Source organism: Falco punctatus (assembly GCF_963210335.1).
Source record: "Falco punctatus genome assembly, chromosome: 15".
NCBI lineage: Eukaryota > Metazoa > Chordata > Aves > Falconiformes > Falconidae > Falco > Falco punctatus.
The window spans coordinates 23,726,020-23,748,457 of NC_137595.1; the positions used below are offsets into that span (position 1 = coordinate 23,726,020).

At 54.2% G+C, this 22,438-nt stretch overlaps 1 protein-coding gene across 2 annotated transcripts in view; it reads right to left on the minus strand.

The window, feature by feature from the left end:
• Positions 1 to 7,848: 7,848 nt before the first annotated feature.
• Positions 7,849 to 22,438, minus strand: part of MID2 (midline 2) — a gene marked incomplete at its 5' end in the record, with an annotated part of 113,963 nt that continues 99,373 nt past the window's right edge. Inside the window, 3 exons of one of the 2 annotated variants that reach the window (XM_080365301.1) lie at positions 7,849 to 11,352; positions 14,308 to 14,515; positions 19,704 to 19,865. In XM_080365301.1, coding sequence (XP_080221427.1) covers positions 10,950 to 11,352; positions 14,308 to 14,515; positions 19,704 to 19,865 — 773 coding nt within the window. In that variant the 3' untranslated portion in view covers positions 7,849 to 10,949. Of the gene's footprint in view, positions 11,353 to 14,307; positions 14,516 to 19,703; positions 19,936 to 22,438 lie in introns of both variants that reach the window. The other variant, XM_080365302.1, reaches the window with a different exon arrangement.

Below are 22,438 nucleotides of genomic sequence, written 5' to 3' on the forward strand. Positions count from 1 at the left end.
CAATGCCAGTAATGGTTTTAAATTTACTTTCACAGGTGCTCATCAACAAGAGATACTGTTTCCTAGAAACCAGAGGTTAATGGAGAAATGCATCAAATAAAGCAAGAAAAAAGGGGAAAAAGCTCCTTCCTGCTCTCTGGCTAGCATCGGCTGCTTCATAAAAATAAAGACGACTAGCAATTACATCCTTGCATGCAGGGTAAAGCTTTCCCTTGCTTCAGGAAATGTGGCTGGAGAGCCCTGGACCATATTCAGCTTGCCAAGGGGGCTGAAAGGAGCATTCCTGTGCCAAGGCTGGTGGCACTCATCCTGTACTTGTCCTGGGACGTTGACTGGAGGGTAAAGCAGGAGAAAGGAGGGTCCCACAATGATGATTTCGCTCCAGAGGCTCTGGGCACAGCCAGAGGACACGAGAGGAGTCACTGCCCTGTTTCTGTGCAGGGCAGCCCATCTCAGTACAGGCTGACCCTGTACCATCTACTCTCCCTTTGTCCTGTATCCCCCGCCCAGCCTTTCCCATTCCCCCTGTCTGGCACCAGCTGGGCTGGGTGCTGAGCCACACAGAACAGCCTCAGCAAGAGTGAGCCTCCTGCACTGCTGTCCTGGCGCTCCTCATCCCACTGGGACCACGCGTTGGCCTTGTGGTTTATTCTGGGTATGTGGGTTCAGGGCTGGGCTAAGGAAGCTCAGCACCCAGCAGCAGTCTCGGAGGCTAATGTGTGCCTCCCTCCCACCTCTCAGGCACGTCCCATTTCCCTGATTAACACAGTCATTACATGGACAATAAAGCGATCTCTGGAGTGATGGTGTGGAGTTTCCCTTCGTTTGCTTGTAGTGGAAGGATGGGGAGGGTGTGATTCACAGCACCCCTGAGACTGCCGCTTTCCAAAGGCTTGTGTTTCCCAGCAGCTCCCAGCCCTGCCAGCTCTTTAGACATCTGGATTAACTGTCATCCTCTGCAGCACTGAGGCTCATCGAGGGAAAGGGCAAGTGCCCTGTTTATTCACAGCAGCAGCCAGTCCCGATCCTATCCGCCAAAGCTGTGATCCCTATCAGCAGTTCATCTACTCCACAGCAGGGAAGGAGCGGCATGTTTTAGAGCCCAACCCTGCACCAGAGGATCCTCCGCTTCCCTCCATTGCAGGTTCCCTCTGGAAGCTCTTGGCCCCCGTGTTGCCTCATGCACTGAAGTCCACAAATTGGTCACAGCTTGAAGTAACTCCTCCTTTCCAACACTTTAATGCTGTTATTGTACCTGACAAAGGAGGCAAACCAGGAGGTCTTTGCCCGAATCCTGAAATTATCAGGAAGCAAATTTTGAAACAAGTGCAAAAAATTATTTTTTTCTGATGCTGCTTCACAGTTCATGGACCCCACTGCTGCAAGACAAGTGCTGGAAGAGGAGTTATTTGTGGGTGGAAATCGCCGTGCAGAGTCAGCCTAACTTCCAGCTCAAAACCGCCTCTGAGCTGCCAGCTGCCAGAGCCTGCCAGGACACACTCCCTATGTGTAAACGAATCCCTAAGTGCTGCAGCAGAACCCGTCCTGGAGAAGGCTGTTGGGCTTGCTGGATCTGTGGGCAGATGGCTGCCTCTCTTCCCTGGCAGGCTGCAGGTGGGGATGGCAGACAGTCACCGCAGGCAGACACAGTGTGGCTCAGCCACTTGCTGAGCACAGGCTGTGTTTCACAGCTTTCTTCTCCCTCCTCTGGGTAGAGGACAGTGGGCTCAGGAGTACTTCCACCCACAGTGCCTCAGAAACCCTAGCTCCTAGGAGGACACATCAATCCTCCCCAGAATAGGAGGGATGAAGGTTGCCCGTGACAACTGGGATGGGAGCCAAATGCAACTGTCACAGGTGAAGTGGATTTCACAGGCTTTTCCAAAGCTCTGTGAGGCTGCAGCATCTCTGCACTTTGGTGCTCAATTAATGTTAGATGAACTTCAGCAGTGAGCCGTTCATCAGCCACCAACTGTGGCTCATCTGTAACGAGGACCCATAGACAAGGGCTGGCTGGTGCTTCTGACTCACTCCTTGCATCAAAGGGGGTGTCTTGCTTGAGGCTGCTGGGTCTGATGAACATCTGAGCTCCCTGTGACTAGTCATGCTCTTTGTCCTATGAAGAAGAAGTTTAGTTTGAATATTAGGAAAAAATTCTTCAGTGAAAGGGTGGTCAAGCACTGGAACAGGCTGCCCAGGGAGATGGTGGAGTCACCATCCCTGGAAGTGTTCAAAACAATGCGTAGACATGACACTTAGGGACATGGTTTAGCGGTGGCCTTGGCAGCGCTGGGTTATGATTGGACCTGATGATCTTAAAGGTCTTTTCCAACCTAAAAGATTCTACGAAAACCTGTGAGATGGTCAGAAGAAATGAGAACTGGCTGGCTGTTGCAAGCACCCCTAACACCTTGGAGGCTTTTGAGCCAGCAGTGCATGTGTATGTGGTTGCAGTGAGGGAGCTTGGCCACCATCACAAGCCATCTCCCTTCAGACCCTCTGGAGCATGCAGAGCTGGCACACATGTGCTGGAAACAGCTGGCACAGGGAGGCATTGTGACTGTAGAGGGGACATAGTTACCCCACCGGGGCAGCTGCGGGTGTCCTTGTGTTCCAGATGCGTGTGGAAGACGGTGTGCGTATGCACTGGTTGAACCGTTTGTCCAGGGAGCTGCTTTCTGCCAGGATCACTGCCAAATCAACGTGAGGAGGCCTCTAGAGCTTTCAAAAGGAGCAAACACTGACAGGTAGCCTGAAGCCAGCGGTGGCGTGTCCTCTCCCTGTCCCCACTGGTCCATGCTGTTGAGTCGTGGTGAGAGCTTGGTACGAGCCCCAGCAGAGTAACCTTCTGGAGGGTCTAGGGGCTCAGCTGATGTGCAAGGGGGGGTGTACAGGGTGTATTTTCACTGCAGTTTTGGTGTTTTCACGGTGGGGTAACAGGCAGAGAGCGGTGCCTGGCATTTCCCATCGTAAGGCTTTGCTTTCTGCTGGTTGGTTGCTGATTTGTAACTATTTGGGTAACGCTTCCGCTTCACCAGGTTTGATTTTTCAATTTTCAAAAAAAGAAAAGGTCCCCAAGCTCAGTCAATCCCGGCAGTCACTGGGGTGGGTGTTAAGCACCATCCTCTAAAAGCTTTAATAGCTCCGAGAAGGGCAGTGCCCTACGCCACCAGCTCCTGCCCACAGCAGGACAGTTGCTCAGCCTCCCCACGCCGAGGTGCCAGCCTCCCGCAGAGCACAGCCAATGCTGCTGCATCTCCTGGGGGCTCTGGAAATGGGTATTTGTGAACCACTCCGCTATCGTGGCCAATGCCACAGAAAAGCTCATGTGGAAAGGACAAATTCTGCTTTCTGTGCAGCATGGGAGTGCTGAGGGTAAAAGGGTTTAACAGCTGCTTCGTTTCGATGAGCAGCTTCTCTCCCGAGGAAGAACAACCTCTGTTAAAGAGCCAGGGATCATGTAGTCTGGGTACCATCAGCTTATGCACAGGCAGGGACATCCAGGCTTCTTGGACAGGTCTTAATTTTGACTTTGCAACGCTACCATCATTTTCAAAGCATTTCCTCCTCTCTCTCCCCTCTCTGTGCCAGCCGACAGAGACAGAGCCCTGGAAAATTGGAAAGGAACAAATGAAAGCGAATGTGACTCATACCCAAGGAGCAGAGTCTCCAGCACTGATTTAGGAGGCAGTTGAGTATAGACTGGTATTTCTGGTGTGTGATTTGCCCTTGATTTGTGGGCAGGAGCTGCGTCCCCTTGTGCAGGTTTTAGGAGTAATTAGATCTTGCTCTTCTGTGTCGTCGCTGCTCCTCGGGTGTTAGCTGGGCTTGGTGCAGGGCTGGGCTCTGATACTTGGGACCTCTCCAATGGCAGGGTCTGCTCACCTGTGCTTGCGTCACCTCCTGCCTTTTGCACGTGTGTTAGGATCTGTGTCAGAGCCAAGTGGGAAAATGGCCTCCTCTCTGATTTGGTAGTGTTGGAAGAAAATTTGGGAAAGTTTGAGATTAAAGGAGAATCCACTCACATTTTTTTACTGATGTGTTGGGCTTGCCTTTTAAAAATGTTTTTGGAAGGAGGATTGCTGGAAGGGTTTGATGAATGTGGCTTGTGCTAAATTCTTGGTGTGCCCCTGAGGGCCCCAAAAATCCAACTTTTTCAGTGGGTGGAAGTTTCCAGGCTGGAGTTTTGTCGGGTTCCAGAAGCCAATTCCCAGTCTTCCTCCCTCTCTCGCTTTGAAGCAGGTCCTCCAGCCACCAAAAAAAGCTGAGCTGAGTCTCCCTGATCCTGGAGCACTGTCTGCTGGAGGTCTGGTCACTGCCTCCTCCTACCCCTGCCCCAGCCCCTAGCCCACGCTTTGCTAACCTGTGTCTGTAGTTCACTTGAGTTACCTATGCGAGAAGGAAGATTGAAGATGCACTGAAACGTGCAATTTCACTGCTGATACCTCCCAGATCACCAAGAAGCATTTGCTTGAACTTGAAAGTTCAAAAAATAAGGAAAAATTGAATATGAAGAAAGAGAGATTTTTTCAAGAGCTGAGGCTTATTTCCTGACTTGCTGATGTCGGCAGCACTGGTCCCAGTGATGTTAGTGAAAGCAGCATCAGGCTTATTTCCCATGTAGGCTGTGTCAGAAAGACTACCTAGAGCAGCCACAGGGCTGGTGGCAGCGTGTGGTTAAAGGAGCACAGAAGGCAATTTGAGACCTTCCTATCTTGCGCCTTTTGATACTTGCTCTCCAGTGGTCCCGCTTCACAGCATCCCTGGCAGCAGAACAGCATCTTCATCCTTTGCTGGGAGGCTGGAGGTCTGGGAGTCCCAGACTGCAAAGGGCGGGCTGAGGCAGCTACCACATGCCGAGTCACTCTCTTGCTTCTTCATATTCTCACCTTCAAGCCTGAGGGCATCTCCTCTCCAGTTTTCTGTTGCAAGGGCAGAGTTTTAGCCAGGTGATCAAAGCTGCAGGTCCAGCTGGGACCATCTACTTCCTGGTCTCCAGACCTGCCTTGGAATGAAGAGCAGCTTCCATGCCCTTCCCTTCCCCAGATGCTGTGGGCCCCTGGCTTTTGTCCTCCCAGTGCTAGGGGACCTCCCAGGCTGTCTGGCCACACTCACAGTGCCAGCAAGGGGGCTTGAGCTGCTAATAGAACCCAGGGTGAGTCCCAGCACCTGGATCCCTCTGAAAGGGAGCCTGGAAAGCCAAGGAAACTTTAGGCAAGCCTAACCATCCCCTCCAGCCCATGGCCAGTGATGGAACTTGTCTCCCAGTGCAGGGCCCAAGCTGGCAGCAAAAGCTGAGCCTTTGCTGCAGGGTTTTACTCCAGTGTCTGTGTTAGGACATCACAGCTCCTTGCAGGGCTTGGCTCCTACCCGGGAAGTTACAGGTCCAGGCCTGGAGGCCGAGTAGGTGGAGGCGACTGTTATCTGGGCTGCAGATCAAGTTTTCCAGGTGGTCCCCAGGGAGGAGCAGCACCATCCTCATGCTATGCTGTCTGTCCTTTATGTCAGCTGAACTCTTCTCTTGGTGTTTCAGACATGCCGCTATGCAGAGAGGAACTCCAGCCCTCAGCTTCTGCCCTGAGCTGTCACCACCATCCAAAGAGAAGGCATGTGCAATTAGCAGGCTCATTGACTTAGCACCACATGGGCAGGCTTTGGCTATTTGCTCCAAAAGCGAGAGCTGGATTGCAGTCTGACTTCCCGCTTCTGAACTGCAATTCCTTTAATCTAATGGAAGACTAAGAGGCAAAGCTAGCGATGAGAACTGGGATGTGTGTATTTGTACCTGCTCCGCTGGGAAGCTCTCAGACCCCCATGCAGGTCTCCAAGGCAGAACTAGATGGAGGTACGTGAATTCAAGTCCAGATGTCAAGGTGTCCATCAAGGGCCAAGTGTTATTTTCAGTGTGTCGTTGCTTTGACAAACGTCTGGAGCTGAGGAGTACCTGCATATCTCTCTCTCTCACACACACACACGCACCACCCCCCCCCGCACCCCCCCACTCCCCACCCCCTTCTGTCACAGGACAGGCAGCGAACAGGCTGGTGGGAGCAGAGTGACATGAGGATGGATGAAGGGGCTGGGGTTGGAAAAGCCTCCTGGCAAGCCGCAGATAGTCCGGGGCTGTCTTGCTCTGCCAAGGCTCTGGGTCAGGGAATGCTGGGTCTGGAAATGTAGCCTGTGAACCCTTGGTGCTGCAGCAAAGGCTTGTTGTGGGGCTCTGGATTAGTGGGGTCTTTATGCTCATGGTGTTGTGGGGAAGAAGCAGGAGAGTTAAGGTCAGGTCCCAGTGAGTGGCTCATTACAGTTGTCTTTGTCAGTGACACCAAGCAGGAAGAGCAGAGGTCTGAGATAACACAAATGCCACAGATTTGTCCCATAATGAAAGCAACTACTCAATCTTGAGGCCAGGCTCCATGTGTTGGTGGTTAATGTTTAATGGAAAAAGCCTAGAGCAAAGGAACAAAGTAAGAACTATTTAATTCTGGAGTGTTGGTTTGCACCGTATGTTTTCCACTTAATAAATATTTTAGGCACTTATGCTCAACCAAGAAGATGGGCTCTGTCTTCCATGGGCTTGTGCATCTTTGCTTCCCCTTGGCAGGTCCTGGGCTCCCCCCCCTTTGCCAGTGCCTCTTCTCCAGGCAACTGGGGAAGATTTCTGCCCAGTGACCCCATCTCAGCCTGCAAAGCCCCTGCACAAGGTCCAGCTCTGTCTCAGCCAGGAGAGGATGGGGTGGCACATGGGCCCCTGCCTACCCAGGGACCAGTGCTGTTTGGTGGGGTGCAGGGGACACCCTGAGGGACATGCCCCTGGATGGCCAGCCCAGACCTTCTTCCTGCCTTCTGCCAGGACCCAAGCCACAGCAGGTCGAGGCTCAGTGCTGCTTGGGGCTGGCAACATCAGGAGCCTGGTGCTGGGGGCTGTTTCTCCCTGTCAGGGCTGGCTGGACTCCTGCGCCCTGAAGCAGGTCTCTGGGGCAGATGCAGCAGGACCAGGCCCCTGGCCCACAGCCACAGCTCATTTTACCTGAATCCAGCCCCCCCGTGCTGGCATATGTCAACCGATAGGCACTGAGAGAGATGAGCTGGCTGTCAGCCATGCTGTGCTGGGGCAGTGGCTCCTCTGCGGAAGGGAGAAATGTCACAGCCAGTGCCCAGCCCCACCACCACAGTGCAGGATGCGATCAGCCTCCATCCCTGCCCTCCCACAGCTCTCGAGGCACCGGGTGGGTATGAGTGGGATCTGCGTTCAAGGGCAGGAGAAACAAGGCTCCAGCAGTAACTGGCTAGCACTCAGAGATTTCCAGCAGTCCCTGTGGCCGCCAAAGGCTTGGGAAAGGGAAGGCTGGAGCACTTGGTGTCCTGATGCCCTGGAGAGTGTGCCTTTGCATGACAGCCTCTGGGGGCTGACAGCAGCATGGAGAATATTCCTGTGTACGGATGTTTTTAGATGGGGCTTCAGCATCCCAGGTGACCACAGACTTTTAAGTCAGGGTTGCAGTCCAGGACAAGCATGGATGGTACCACATATCCCCCTGCTCCCGTGGATGCACAGCCACATGTTTGGAAAGTCCCCCTGGACAAATGTGACATCCCCAGTGAGAGCAAACCCTCCTGCTGAGCCGCCCCACAGAGCCTGCTGTGCTCTCAGGGGCTTTGCCAGCCAGGATGCTGCCGGGCCGGCTTGTGTTGCTGATTTATTGCTGTGCCCATGGCTCAGTAACCCTGAGGCTAATGCTCTTCATTTTGTCACAGGTTTGGAGAAAGCCAACTGTGATTCCTAAAGAGACCATCCCAGGAGCAGTGATGTCACTCAGTGCACAATCTCTGCCACAGACAGACATATCCGATAACGTATATATATATTATATTATTTTATATATATATATATATATATATATATACACATTAACAAAGAAGTTGCAAAAAAAAAAAAACAACCCCCAACAAAAAAAGGGAAAAAATGTAACAGGACAAACAACCCTCCCCCAAAACAAAACTGAAACAAGTATGTTACATTATGGAAGAGTTCACCACATCCCAAGTCTATACAGCGGAGTCACCAGGAGCAGATAAGCCAGCATAGCCCCTCCACCCATGTCCTGCCCCCACGCAGGGGCCGTGGGAAACGTGCTCATTCATAACCCTGGGGGCAGGGCCTGAAGGGGCTCGCATTGGCTGGAACTACTGCTGTGTCATCACCCCCAAGGTGGCTTTAACCGATGGGATCGCTCGCCGGGGGCAAAGGCTGCAAAGCCGCGGGGCAGCATCGTTCTAGGAGCAGGGACCAGGGATGGGGCTGGTCCTCCCACCCTCCTCCTAACGCCTGCGTGGGTTTTGCTTTTCCAAAACCAGGAGAGGAAAACATGGGTGACTCGGGAAGGGCTCCCAGTGCCAGCACTGTCTGCTCGGGGAGCAGGGCTCCCCTCACTTCGTCCTCCTGCCTGGCCCGGGTACGAGACATGGGTGGCAGGGAAGGGGGGGATCCCCCCTGTAATTAGTGCAATTTCATCAGGTGCAAATGTCACATTAATGGCTCGTGTGCTCTGAGTTAATGGATGCACTGAGTCCTCTAGCAATAAGCCAAAGCAGTGCTGGTGCCAGCGGAAAGCTTGGCACCTGGATTGCAAACACTAAAATCCATCTCCAGTGCTCGGGGATTTGTTTGAGGTTGGCATATTATCAGCAGCCCTGGATGGGACCAGCACACCGGGAAAGGACTTTCACGATAGCCCACTGTGCCTTTGAAAAAACATCCAACTGAAAATGGCAGCTCATCCTCTTAAAATTAATTGTGGCTGTGTGCTTAGCGGTTGGGAATGGCAGGCGTGATGTTGCTGCATCCCCACCTGGTGCTCTCTCATGCAGGGGGCAGAAGAAGCAGATAAACCTGCTATCTCTGCTTGGGAGGGATGTACCGCGGGCCGTCAGCCCCTACCAGGCGCCATGGTCAGCAGCCTGGATCAGAGGCAAAATCACCCTTGGCTTGTCAGTGCAGGTGGCAGATCCCTTCCCTGCAGGTGACACCCACTTCCTGTCCCACAGCGTCAGGCAACCAGTCACCAAAAGCGTCAACCAGGTAAAGCAGAGGGCTGCTGTGCTGAGAAACAGGCTCTTTTTATACACAGTCTCCCTGAACAGAGCTACTGCCTGTCAGCTGCCACTACCAGACAATGACAAGTGTCCCCCTGGCCAGGCTGCTGGTGGGGGGGCACCCACTTTTGGACAGGGCCAAATGGCTCCCACCGAGTTCCACCAGACTCTCCCACAGCCCTCATGGGACAAGCCTTGAAGTGCCGTCACCCTGTCTGCATCAGCCACCTACCCCTCTGAGGCTGGGCTTTGAGGTAGTTCCCTATAAGCAAAGTCTGAAAAAAGAAAGGAAAAGGCTGGTAGAGCTCGGAGGTCTCAACCTGACAGTCCCCATGCGATGCCACCGAGGCACCTGACAGCACCACATCCAGAGGAGAAAAAGGGATTTTCCAACACCACAGAACAAAGGCAAGTACCAGCTCGTCTTGGGCTGTCACACTGCCCAACCTGCTCGATGATGCTCGCTCCCCCTCGCATCCCCACCGCACCGTGCCACCTGCCACAGGTGAGATGTCAGCCCACCTGCCCCAAATCGTGCCATGGACCCTGGCTGCAGGTACCCACGCTGGACTTTTTCTCCCTGCAGTGCAGGGACTGGTGCACCTGGCCCAGTTCCTCCTGGCTATTAAGCAAATGTGGAAACTGAGGCTTGGCCAGGGGACTTGGTGCTTGTGGTTACTGGGAGCACTGGTGGCAGCCAAAGATCTCCCAGTAACCAGGGGCTGGAGCCCTCATGATGGATTCAGTCCTTTGCCACACAGCAAACAGGATGGCTCCACACTCATGCCACTGTGGTGGAGAACAAACCAAGAGCCAAAATCTGGCGTCATAAATTGAGATTTTGGGTCATAAAGCACAGAGATGGTCTTTGGGCAGGATGTGACCATCTGCTCAGCATGGGGAGATGTGTTTTTTCTGCAGGGACACCAGATGCGAGCTAACAGAGAAGCTCCATGCAGAACTGCACATGGTGGGACACAGCTGGCCCAACCCCGCGTCAGGAAGGAACAACTGCCAAACCTCCGTGCTGGGGTGAGACACTCCTTGGCTGGCTCCTTAATGGTGGGGACCTCCCTGACTCCTGCTGAGCTCCCGAAGGAGGAGACATGGCAGGGTGGGTGTCCATGGCTGGCTGCCCTCCAACGTGGGACTGCAAACCCAGCTAAGTGCAGGGGACACAGCCAGCAGCAGCATGCACGTGGCCGGGGGGGCAGCAGGACCATCCTCAGCACTACCCTCGCAGACCATCCACCACATCACCACCATCCACCACGTAACCAACACCAGTGCTCAGCAAACATGAGGGGTCCATGTGGTTATCTACCACACCAGAGCAGCTGCCGGACTTCAGCCAGACAGAAAGTCCTCCCCAGAAAATGATGCTCAGGACCCACCTGGCTCTCGAGACAAGCTAGCAACGGGCTCCGGAAAGCCAATCCCTCCTGTTCCAACCTGCGCCTCGCGGGGACACAAGAGACATCCCCCTGCCCAGAGCAGCACCTGAAAACCCACCCCAGCCTTTCCAGCACCCAAGGGAAGACAAAACCATCCAGGTGACAATCTGCTTTGGGAGAGATGGGAGCACACCACCAAGGAGTTGCACAAGCTGCACTCACAAGCGGCGCTCACTGACGGGAGTTTATTTTTAGCCGTGGTCAGAGGTTCTTCCTTTTTCCCCTTAAAAAAAAAATAATTGAGCTGCGTGTAGGAAGGCGCTCGCTTGCTGGGAGTGTTACAGCTGCACGGCGGCTCTCCGGCATGACTGCCAGCAGGCTCCTGGAGGCTGGCTCCGAACACCGGCACCCGCCAGCATCGCTGGTGCCACCGCGGGGCACAGGCAGGGCTAGGGACGCCTAGTGACAGGCTTTCATCCCTGATACGTATGGGGACTCCTGGGGCCTGCAGTTACACTCCTGTTGCTCTGGGTAATCTATGAAGTCCGGGGCGGGTAGACCCGAGAGGATCATCAAGGATTTGTTCCAGATGGTGAAGGTCGGACACACTGGTAGGATGAAGGAGACTTCGAACGTGTGGAGGTGGAGAGAGTTGGCTGGGTCGTAGAAGGAGAGCGCGTTGTTGTCGTAATCCAGGAGGACACCGAGGCGCTTCATCTGCGGGTGGACCTCCACCAGCATCTCCTTGTTGTTGTGCCTTACCACGAAGTTGTTGTTGCAGCGGGAGAAGACCCAAGAGGAGGAGTTCTTCCCGATCCACTCGTTCTTGGGGGCCGACTTGTAAGCCACACCGATGGCGTACCTGCAAGAGAGGAGAAGCTTTGCTAGCAACTTCCAGCCTCGGCATGGGACAAAGTCCAGCCCTGATGGCTGCTGCCACCCCTGACGGTGGAAGCAGCACAGCAACAGCTTTTTGTCACTGAAAAGCCACTTGCGGATGCTTGGCTGGGGAAAAGCATCCCTCCCTCCCCACACAGCCTCCTGCTGCCAGGCAGAGTGAGAAGCAGAGGTGACACAGCTGGGCACTTTCAGCAGGAACCATCCATTTTAGCCCCATTGTGCTGCACAAGCAGCTTTAACAGCGTGGCAGCGTGATAATGCTGCTGTAATGCCTCCCGGCTCAGCTCGGCAGCAGAGGCTTTCTGGGGATCTGCCTGGTAGGCGCCTTCTCATAATAAACCCCAACTGTTTCACTTCTAAGCGCACTCTGTGTGAAGGCATTTTTCAGCCCGCGGGTGGACGGGAGGCTGGGTCCGATGGGAGCGCCTTCTGAGCCAGGAGTGCTGCTGTGCTTGCTCCTTCCCCAACGGAGAGGGGGGCCAGGCACACCCAGAAACCAGGGCCAGCTCTCTGGGTCAGGGAGAGGGTTTTTCTCTGTTAATGACCCCAGCAGCTGCAAGCACAGGGTTCAAGGGAAAGGCAAGAAGTGACACCCCTCCCCTCCAAACCCTCGGGACAAAAAGCTCCCGATCTGCTTCTCCTGCCACTGCAGGGCAGAGCTGCCAGCCCACGGTGAGACCTCCCCTCTTGGCTATGCCTGAAGCCCTGGGAGAAGAGGTTAATTTCCCTGAAGCTTGTGGTCATAAGTTAGGGGGCACGAAGACAGTGCATGCTGTGTCTCCCTGTTTTTTGACTGCTGCTGCTCTCTGTTCTCTGAATCCCTCTGGCCAGCTGGAAGAACTAGCGAGCTTTGGCCAAAAGCAAGCAGCTGGGGAGAGCAGGATGGGGGAGAAGGGCAAAACCAGGCAATGATCCGTTCCCCAAGCCAGGCTGGCGTGCGGTGTCCCTTGTGGATCTGTTTGAGGGAGAGGAGATGTGTTTTGCAGCAGCATGCAAAATACTGGTTCTTCCTCAGCTGGAGCTCCTGGAGACGCACACAGGTTTTGAGGATCAGCTGAGCCCCCGTTACATGCTGCAAAGGAGGCAGCCCACGAACCGCTGGCGGCGGTAACCATGTGGAAGTACTGCCCTGCCTGCAGCACCATTGAAGGGACGGGGCGAGGTGGGGAAGGGTCAGTGTCGGTGTGGGGCTGAGGTGCAGGGAGATGGGAGGTGGCACTGAGGGTGGCTGAGAGCTGCAGGTCCCACTCTGCCTTTGACCAAAGCATCCTTGCGATGAGCCCCACCAGGAGACAGGGCTCCAGGCTTGCCCTGAGTCATGGCCACGGCCAACTCAGCTAGCTTCCAGCACGTGGCTGTGCTCATTCTGCATCTGAACACACCCCTCTGCAGAGCCCAAGGAGCTGCTATATATTTGAAAGCTATTTCCTGCTCTGAAGTTCTTGCAGTATTCGGTCATCAGCAAAACAACGCCTGGAACAGATCTAGTTCGAAGAAACAGCTCCAGAAACAATTATTGCTCGAGAAACAATTCACAAATCAAATTGCTGAAGTCGGAAACTGCTTTCTAACGAAGGGTGCGCTAGCCTGCATCCCTGACTCATCCCTTCTGCTGCTGCCCAGATGCTTTTTGCAGGCAGGGGCTTGGACTTGAGGGCAAGCCTGGGCTGGGGATGCCTGCTGAGATGCAGGAGGGAGGTGCTGTGGGGTCAAGGATGCTGCGTGACGCTACTGCCAGCAAGAAGCTGCACTCAGGGCCATGCTTCTGTGCAAGCCTCTCTGACAAGGGCTGCTGGAGAGGATGGGGTGAAAGCAATCCCCACCCCCTGCAGTTCCCAGCAATGCTGCCTTCATCTCCCATGGAGTACAGGGAGGGGCTTGGCTCTCACCCTCCCACTCTCGCAGTGTCCACCCATGGAGCCTGGACCAGGGAACAGTCATCAAACCTCAGCTGAGAGCAATCGCTGCGGAGGAGGCACTGCAGCCAGGGCTGCCGCTGCTCCTGGTGCTCCACTGAGCCTGGTCCCCTTCAGCAGATGCCAGGGTGCCCCAAGGTGGGGACAAAGCTCTGTTCCTGTTGATGGGAGGGAGACATGGACTTGGCCTCCCTCAAGAGAAGCAGCTTGTGGCAATGAAGTCAGCCTCTCCTGAAACAAAGCCATGTGGCAGCAGCACAGGGCGAGTGAGAGCAAACGGCAAGCAAAGCATCACCCTCTGCTTTGCCCCACTGGTCCTCTGGCCACCACAGGGCAGAGAGGTACATCCCAACAAGGAGGGGGACCCACTGCTTGGGATGATTTCTCCTGCCAGCCTGCAATGCTGGGTATGACTACAGGGTGACACAGCAGGCATGGAACAGGCTCCCCTGGAGCTGCCTGCCCTCACAGGGACAGCTCAGTGCCTTGCCAGGCCTTTGCAAACCTCCCTTGGAGACATCCCTGTCTCCTCTGCTTAGGGGGACCGTGGCTCTGTGCACCCTTCCAGCTCAGACTTCATAATCACGCCTGGCCCAGCTAAGCAGGACCTTGCCCGAGACAGCCCAGGGGAGGGCACGGCGCATGCAAAACCCAGCAGATCTAAAGCTCTGTAGCACCTCTGCCCTGCTGTCATGGTGAGCTTTGAGCCCTGGCAAGCATTAGCAGGGTCAGCAGGTGAAGGATATACAAGTGAAGATACAAGCTTCGCTTTGCAGCCTGACTGGATCAGGCCCAAAGGCTTCTGGCAGACAGGAGAAACTCATAAACCTCTTGAAAGGTTCTTGAAAGCCACAGCCACCCGGATTTAAGGTCTCAAGCACCTCCCCGCCCACGAGCAGCTCTGCCAAAACCGTGGCCTTTAGCCCTAGTGTGCCCCACAGCATCTCTGGGGAGATCTGGGGGACCCGGGCAGAGGGAGGGAAGACAACGGTGCTGCCTACCAGGTTGAGGATCCCACCACCACCTCCCAGTAGTGGCAGCCACTGTCAATGAAGACGTTGCCCGCCGCCCCGTAGCATCCTGTCCCACTGAACCTCTCCGGCGTGTGGCTCTTCTTCAAGGAGCTCTCATCCTTCTCCATCTGCAGCCCGTCATTGGAGATTTTCAACTTCTTGTGAGCCATCTTGGGGTCCAGCTTAAAAGGCTGACCTGTTAGAAGAAGACACATGGATTAGGGTTTACATTTACTATTGGGACAAGATGAAATGACCTCAAGTTGCACCAGGGGAGGTTTAGATTGGATATTAGGAAAAATTTCTTCAGTGAAAGGGTGGTTAAGCATTGGAACAGGCTGCTCAGGGAGGTGGTGGAGTCACCATCCCTGGAAGTGTTTAAAAAACATGTAGATGTGGTGTTTAGGGACATGGTTTAGTGGTGCACCTGGCAGTGCTATGTTAACAGTTGGGTTTGATGATCTTAAGGGTCTTCTCCAACTCGAATTATTCTATGATTTGTTACCATCACTGCGCAGACAGAACGCGGCAGGAAACATCTGCCCCAGGCTCTTTGGACATCCTCCATGAGCCAAAGGTGCCCCCACTAGCCAAGGGCACTGGATTACAGATGCCCAGCAAGATGCTGAGGCACATCCACATGCCTCGTGCATCTGTTTTCCTGGGCTGATCTGTAAACTGTGCTGCTCCCGTGGCCCTGGTGCCGGCTACAGCTCCCCAGCCTTCTGGAAGGAGAAAGCAAGTTGCTGCTGCCCACGCCTGCAAGCAAGCCACCACCCTGGCACCGTGGCAGCAGGAAGCAGGGATGAGAGCAGCACCTCCACCTTGGGCTTAGTCCCCAGCCTGGGAACCACTCACCTTTGTGGACCAAACAGAGGGAAAGGAGGTGAAACACAAAAATGCAGAGAGGAAGGAGCTGAAGAGCATGAGCTCTCTGCCCCCCAGGGAGGATCCGGACTGGACAGTAGCCAGGCTGGGCAGCCCAGCACATCGGGCAGGGATCCTTAAGTGAGGGGCTGGGGAATACCCAGGGTCTCATTGCATATGACCTCCTTCAAATGCCTCATTCCCCATCAGAGTGGCTTCTGTTTGCCCCTTCTCGATGATGCAAAAGGCGGCAGAAACAGGAGGATGTTTCCAGGTAATGGAAGTGGCACCGAAGCTGCCATCAGGATGCACCGTGAACCAAACCTGGGCAGGGCGTGTAGCCCCAATTCCTGAACGGATCCATACTCTGTTAGCAGTAATGAGAGCTACGTGAAGACAGGAGAGGGAGAACAGACTCTTTAAGTGCTGGTATAACAAAACTGTATCGCAGAAGCTGTACTGCAGCACGGAGCACATCCCTGAATCCCCATCAGCAGCCGAGGCAGACTGCTCCCCGGGGCACACAGGCTGCCATTACGTGTTACAGGAAGCATGCCCGAGGTTTTTCAGTGCTTCTCCACTGCCAACAAGGTCTCACCACTTGGAGAAGACGTCTGGGCTGCGGATGCAGCAGTGGAAGCAAATCAAAGGCTTCAGGTCCAGCCCATGTTTAGTGGAGGCTGGAAGGGAGGTGCAAGCACAGGGCCAACCAGCCAGCGCACGCCCCAGGGCTTCCTCTGCAATTAACAGGATTGAGTTTGATGGATTTTGCAGATCTTTAATGCTGGCTTGAAACTCAACTGCAATGCCTTTGTAATGTTACCAGCACACAGAAAGCCAAACTATTTCCTAATTGACACACACCAGCTGCTCTTCTTGCTTTGATAAAAAGCCTCCTGAAGATCCGCAAGGCCAGGGGAACATCTGTCCTCCCTCGCACTGATAAACTCCATCTCTTCTGGGCACCAGCTCTGCAACGCATTCAACAGCAAGTGCCATGGATTTCTCTGCAAGGCTCCAATTTTTGGTGCCAAGCAGCCTCGCCACAGAACTAACCCTCACCAGCTCCCAGGGCCAGGTCTTGTGCATGTAGGGACACAGGTGGGGATGGGCTCAGAAAAATACCTGCAAACACAGACTTGTTCAGTATGGAGGGCTGGGGGATTTGGTGCGTCTTCTGCTCAGGCTGCTCACCTGGGTGACCTCCCCAGCACTCCCCCACTGCCTGCTTCCAAAGCAAGGCCTTCACCTGACCTCCTTATTTTTCAATGATTTCCCTCTGGAAGCCCCCAGACTGTCCCTGGTTTTGCAAACAAAACCTCAAGATGTTGTAAAGAAGCAAATTTGAGTTCTTTGTCGCTGTGAGTTTTCATGCAAGATACAGCAAAGACCATACAGATACCAGACAGGATTTCTGTAGGGATTAATCTACTTTAGCACAAAGTGCACCGGACAGCTCAGCAAAACACTTTAAATAAACTGCAAGCAGCTGAAAACCCAGGCTTTGGCGCCTGGAGCGGTCCCTGGCCGGGCTTGGGGGAAACGCTGCGCTGCACGAGCTGTGCCCCACTGCTCGCTCCTGTTTTCAACTACGGCCACCGAGTCTTGGCGAGGAGAAATGCCCGGCGCCAACGCTATGCAGTGAGGGGGTTTCCAAGCCATGGCTAGGAACCATTGCAAGTGGCAAGCAGCGTTAGCTACAGCAAGGCTGGAGAGCTTTCAAGTGTGACCCCGTAACGGAGCTCATCTGCGCTACGCTCTACCTGGTGGTAGCTCGTGTTGATTTTCCTTGGAGCCCAATTTGCTAGGTAATTGAGTTGAGAGGCCTGAAAGTAAAGCTGCGAATTGGGAGTGACCTGCCCCCTCCTTTCCTCTAGCTATTTCAATATTTCTGTAGCTATGTTTTCCCGGCAGTAATGCAAAGAGACAAGCTCTGAGGAAGTGAGGTATAAAAATACTCGGCCCTGTCAAGAGAGAGACAGCCACAGCCCTTGTCACAAAGATGACCCCTTTTTAAGGTCACCGTGAACAACTGGAGTCCAGCTCTCATTGCTGGTCTGTGCTGGCACATCCTGGGTCAAGGGGTCAAGCAATATCTGCAGACAGTTTGCTGTGATGGGCAAGATGGAAGTTAAAAAGCACACAGCCTGCACCGCGAAATCTTGCTTGGGACAGAGGGCGTTTCAGAAGACACAGCCAGGTGCCTGCTCCCATCTGACCCCTTTCCCCAAAATATCACCCTGGCACTGGGAAACGACATGGATTTCACAGACTCTCAATGGTCCCAACCTCAGCTGCCTCTAATTCCTGGTGCGCGTGCCCGGCAGGGTCCTCTGCAATCACAGCTGCCTGTACCCCGCATGATGCTATGCCGGACGAGCTGGGTTATGGGAAGCTGCTGGAGGACTCGTGACTTGAGGACAGCATGGCTGGGAGAAGCAGAGGTCCCATGCCTAGTCCTAACCCTAGGTTAGCTAAATACAGCTAAACACCAGCACTGATGGCACCAATGCTGTGGAAATCCCTACATGTCCTGACACTTGACCTTCTGGTGATGAAGGAATCTCTCCTAACATCACTTCAGGAGCAAAAAGAGGACTGTGAAATATGCTAACTGGCCCATCTCCTTGTCGAGCTGCTGACCTTTCAGCCAAGGTTACAGCAGTTGAAAAGCATACACTACCTTCCAGTCACCCATTTGAAAAGGAGAAAACCCTGTTGCCCTGTAATGACAAACACGGGCAAGACAGACAGCCCGCGAGGATGCCCTGGGGGTGCAGCATGAAGCAGCGGCACCTTCAGCTGGCACCACCCTGATGATGGGCAGCGAACACCCCAAAGGAGCCATTGTACACCAAGGCTGGCCACAGAAAGAAAATAGATATTCTATACATATATATTGCTAAATCAAACGTTCAGAAATTCAGAAGTTTCCCTAAACACTTTGCACGGGCTGCGGATAACCACCGAATCAGTGGCAGAGCAGGATGCGTGCCCGTTAATGCCGTGCACCTCTCCTTCCCATTGCCCAAGCAGGAGGCGCCGGGGTCAGATGCTTGGTAGCTCAGCCATGTGAAAGGAGCTCCTGGCACTCACAAACTGTGGTTATACATAAGAATTTGTGCAGCGCTTCAGATGAGGCTTGCTTTAAACATGCAGGAAGCTGCTGCAGACACATGCCTGCAACAAGGGGAGCTCAAAACCCGATTGGGCTCTTATTTAACCTACCAAATCAAGCCCATCTCTGAGGAGGAGCCCTCAGCAACGCGCTGGAGTCTCTGATGACTGGCACTCAGTTAAAAAAACAAATGAGCAAGCCCCGTCCCTTGGGAGTGGCTACCAAAGCAAACCACCCTCGCTCCCTGCTGTGCTGCTCTGTCACAGCATTACTCTCACCTTGCCAAGCCACCCATTTCTTATTTCCAGAGCGAGCACCTTTCAAAGCATGGGAAAGCACTTAAAACCAGCAACCACAGGAGGGATACAATTTTAATAAACAAGGCAGAATTGGATTGGAGTTTGCTTCTCAGCAGCACCCCTCCAGCCCCACCACTACACCGCCTTTACCTAATTTCATTTGGTTTAAAGTTGCACAGAGAAAATGAGGAGGCGGAGGTGATAAATCATCTCAAAAGCCTAGTCGACGCAGGAGCAATTGCGATGTTGAGGAAGGAAACACAGGGGAGGGCTGTGCTCGCCCGGCCGGGCAGACACAGCTCAACGAGCACTGGAAAGATGCAGCCGCGGAGCGGTCAGCTGTGGGCACAGCCTGGAGAGCAGACTCACCTTCTCCCTTGACATTTCCCACTGTCTCTGCTGTGATGTGTCCCCCGGCAGTGGGCACCAATGGCCCTGCTGCATTTGCTGCCCTTCAGTGGGGAAATGCTTCCCTCCTCCCACTGCAAACCCAGAAACTGCCCCCCTGGCCGGGATGTGTCCAGCTCTGCTGCCCCCTCATTTTTGTTCAAATCTCACTCTGATTTCTCTAAACAATATTTAACCTTCCTTGGCCACCCCTGGGGTGACGAGAAGGTGAAGCACAGCTTCTCTTCTGCTCTGTGCGCGGCTGCAAAGCCCCATCCACTACCACGGAGACACTTTCCAGCCTCCTTACAGCTCCCCAGAACTGCAGCCCTCTGTGAGCAAAGCCACACATGCATGCACACACAATTGCCCTGGGGCTCCATCCATCACCCTCAAAAAGCCCAGGGATGTAATGTGACCAGAAAGATGGACCTTCATGATCTAAAATCCAAGTTGTCCCAGGGCTGGGCGCTGACAGGAGCAGACAGCTGATGGGAGCCCCAGGCACTGTGTGGATAGCACCAGACCACCGTCCCTCGTGGCAGGGAAGGAGCTGGGATACCAAGTAAGAAGTAAATTAAATAACCTGAGGGGTCTCCATCGTGCTGTGGGCTCACAAGGAGTGGCTCAGCCATACCCCTCTGGACTCGAGCACCAATGAAGCTGCTCTCCCACCCGCCCCAAGGCAAGGCACCCCCCGGGTGGGCACGTACTGTTTGTCTTGAGCCTGGCGGGCTCGCTGTTCCGGCTGCCTGCCTGGTTTATGGCCTTGACAAGGAAGATGTAGCGGGTGCCGCTCTGGAGCCCATGGACAGTGTAATGGTTCTGCTTGATGTTGGGGACAATCATCCAGCTGTCCATGGAGTTGTAGAGGCCTGCGGTATGGGAGATAGGGGAAAAAAGATTTATGCACAGGAAAGAACAGCGTACAAAGACCACCCGCTGCTAACGCGGAGCTCACTGACCACACATTCCCCAGGCTGACTTACTGCCCGCCCGAGAGTTAAGAGCACCTGCAGGAAAATTTCCGTAGATGATAAACCCCAGCAACTCAAAGAGCTTTTATTAACACACAAAGGCAACGTTTCGTAAGGCAAAGCCAGGCGCGGGGTGCAGGCATCTCAAGATGCCGCTGTGGGAGGAGATGGGGAAGGTGCAGAGAAAGGGGAAAATTCAACTGGCTGCACCTTCCACAGCCAGGGCAGATGGCACAGGCAGCTGCCAGCACCTGGGCGAAGGCGGTGCCCGTCATCATCCTCTCTTGTTTCTTCACAGGACAACCTCCCTGCTGCTCTGGGGGTTGCAAGATGCAATGCTGGCAGCAGAAAGGGACGTGTTTGCACCCTGATCCTCCTCCTGCATGGTGCTCAGTGCTCTGGGGTGGGAAGCAATAATCTGTGTCCAAGGGAAGCTGATGCTTCAGCTCCCTGTGTAGACTGATCTGCAAAGTGCTTCAAAGAAAAAAATTACAGCTCCCAGCAAAGGGACTGGGATCCAGCCATTGGAAAACACTCAGGTGCCTAAACTTTTTCTGGAAATGGAAAGGAATTAAAGAGCCCTAAGACCCTGGAGACAGTGCTCCAAAAGCCTCACACGGTGCCACAGATGCTGTTACTGCCACCAGCACAGCTGGGGTGAGAATAACCTGCTGACTGCACAACTACCTCGAGCAGCCAGCACCAGGGGAAAAGGATGCTGTGGGATTCAGGAGCGACCACCATCACTGGCACCTATGGGCCGGGGGCAGCGGGTGCCCAGGACCACCCACCGCAGCACGCAGCGGCTCTGGGCTCTCAGGGAATGCTCTGGGGCAGCTGTCACAGCATGGGACTGTTGCTGTAAACCACAAGAATAAGGAGGAAGCTCAGAAGCAGTTGCTGCAAGTTTCTTGCATCCAGTGGGTTTGGAGGTGAAGGAGAGGCGATATATGTGGGGCGGGTTGTGAATCAAGGGTGACCGGAGCAGGGTTTTTAGCCTCCTGTTGCCAGCATACATGTGCATGGCTGGAAGGCAGGAGCCTGGAAAACGCTCCACACCTCCTCTTTTAAGGCTTCCATCGGGGTGTTTATTTCTCTCCGGTGGCTTGCTCAGCCGGAGGACAAGGGCAGGTGGCAGTCATTGTCAGCATGGATTTGGTTTAAAATATATGTGGAAATGGCCTAGGGGAGCAGAGCAACGTTATTTGAAGTAGAAAATAAAACAGATGTGATACCAATTGCATCCTGCGCCACAGAGCTGCTTTCATCGGAGCACTCAGCTTTCAGCCAAGCTCTGGTAGGTGTTACCTCCCTGCAGACAAGGGCCAGCTTTGAGTCCTTCATCGGAAAGGACAAGGTGGCTGAGAGATGACAGTCTGGGAAGGATTTGGCCTCCCAAGCATGTTTCTTTCCCAAAACAACCAAGAAGGGATTGGCCTTGAAGACCGAGAGCTTCTATCCTTGCCAATTGTTTAAAAAATCCTTTTTATTGCAGTTTTCGTCATCCATAAAAATGTCCCACTCCTGCCGAGCTCTTGGCTTTAAAGAGAGTGTGAAGGGGCTGGTTTCCACAGGCCAACTGTGTGCTCTTTGCAAAGGTATTTCCTTTCGTGAGAAGCCTCCGCGTGCTCCTGGCAGGTGAGCCCCAGCGCACCATCTCCAGTGTCTCTTCATGCATGAGTTCAGCCAGGACTCAAACGCTCTCATCACCCAGACCTGACTGTGTTATTTCAAGTGACAATATATTATTCATTTTCTCCTCCAAGATGTTAACCGGCATTTTCTTTACTCCTCCTATGAAGATCTACCAAAGAGGGCCAAGGAAGACCCCCGGGGCGTGTGCCCCTCTGGGCTTTCTTCCAGAGCTGCCCTTGCTGCTTATCACCCCTGTGGTCTCCGTGCCCCCCTGCTTCCCAGTGCCTGTACCGAACCCGCACAGCCCCCAGGGTGGGTAGGTGACTGATTTCCAAGCCCCTCGATGGACCGGAGCCTGAGCCGCACACCTGGAGCGGCACGTGGGGAGAGCGGGGAGCCAGACCCTTCCCCGAGGGGCCCTGGCACTGGGGGGGGAGTAGTCCCAGGGCAGGGACACAAGTTGCAGCAGGGGAAATCCTGGTTAGATAAGGAAAAAATTCTTCTGGCTGAGGGTGGGGACATGCTGGAGCAGGGCCCGGAGAGCTGGGCGCTCTCCATCCTTGGGGCTGCTCAATGCTCAGGAAGCAAGCCCTGGGCAACCTGACCGAGCTCCAAGTCGCCCAGCTCCTGCAGGGCCAGTGCAGAGACCGTCAGGCGTCCCGCCCCACCTGAACACCTCGGTGATACCAGCAGGGCCCATGTTTCCTCCCCAGCTGGCAGGTGCAGGGGAGGTGGATGCTGGTGGCCATCTAAGAACGGAGCCAAAGAGGCTGCTGACCCTCCAGGCTTTCAGAGGAGGACAGAACACTGGAGACAACATGTCACGGCGGGGGGTG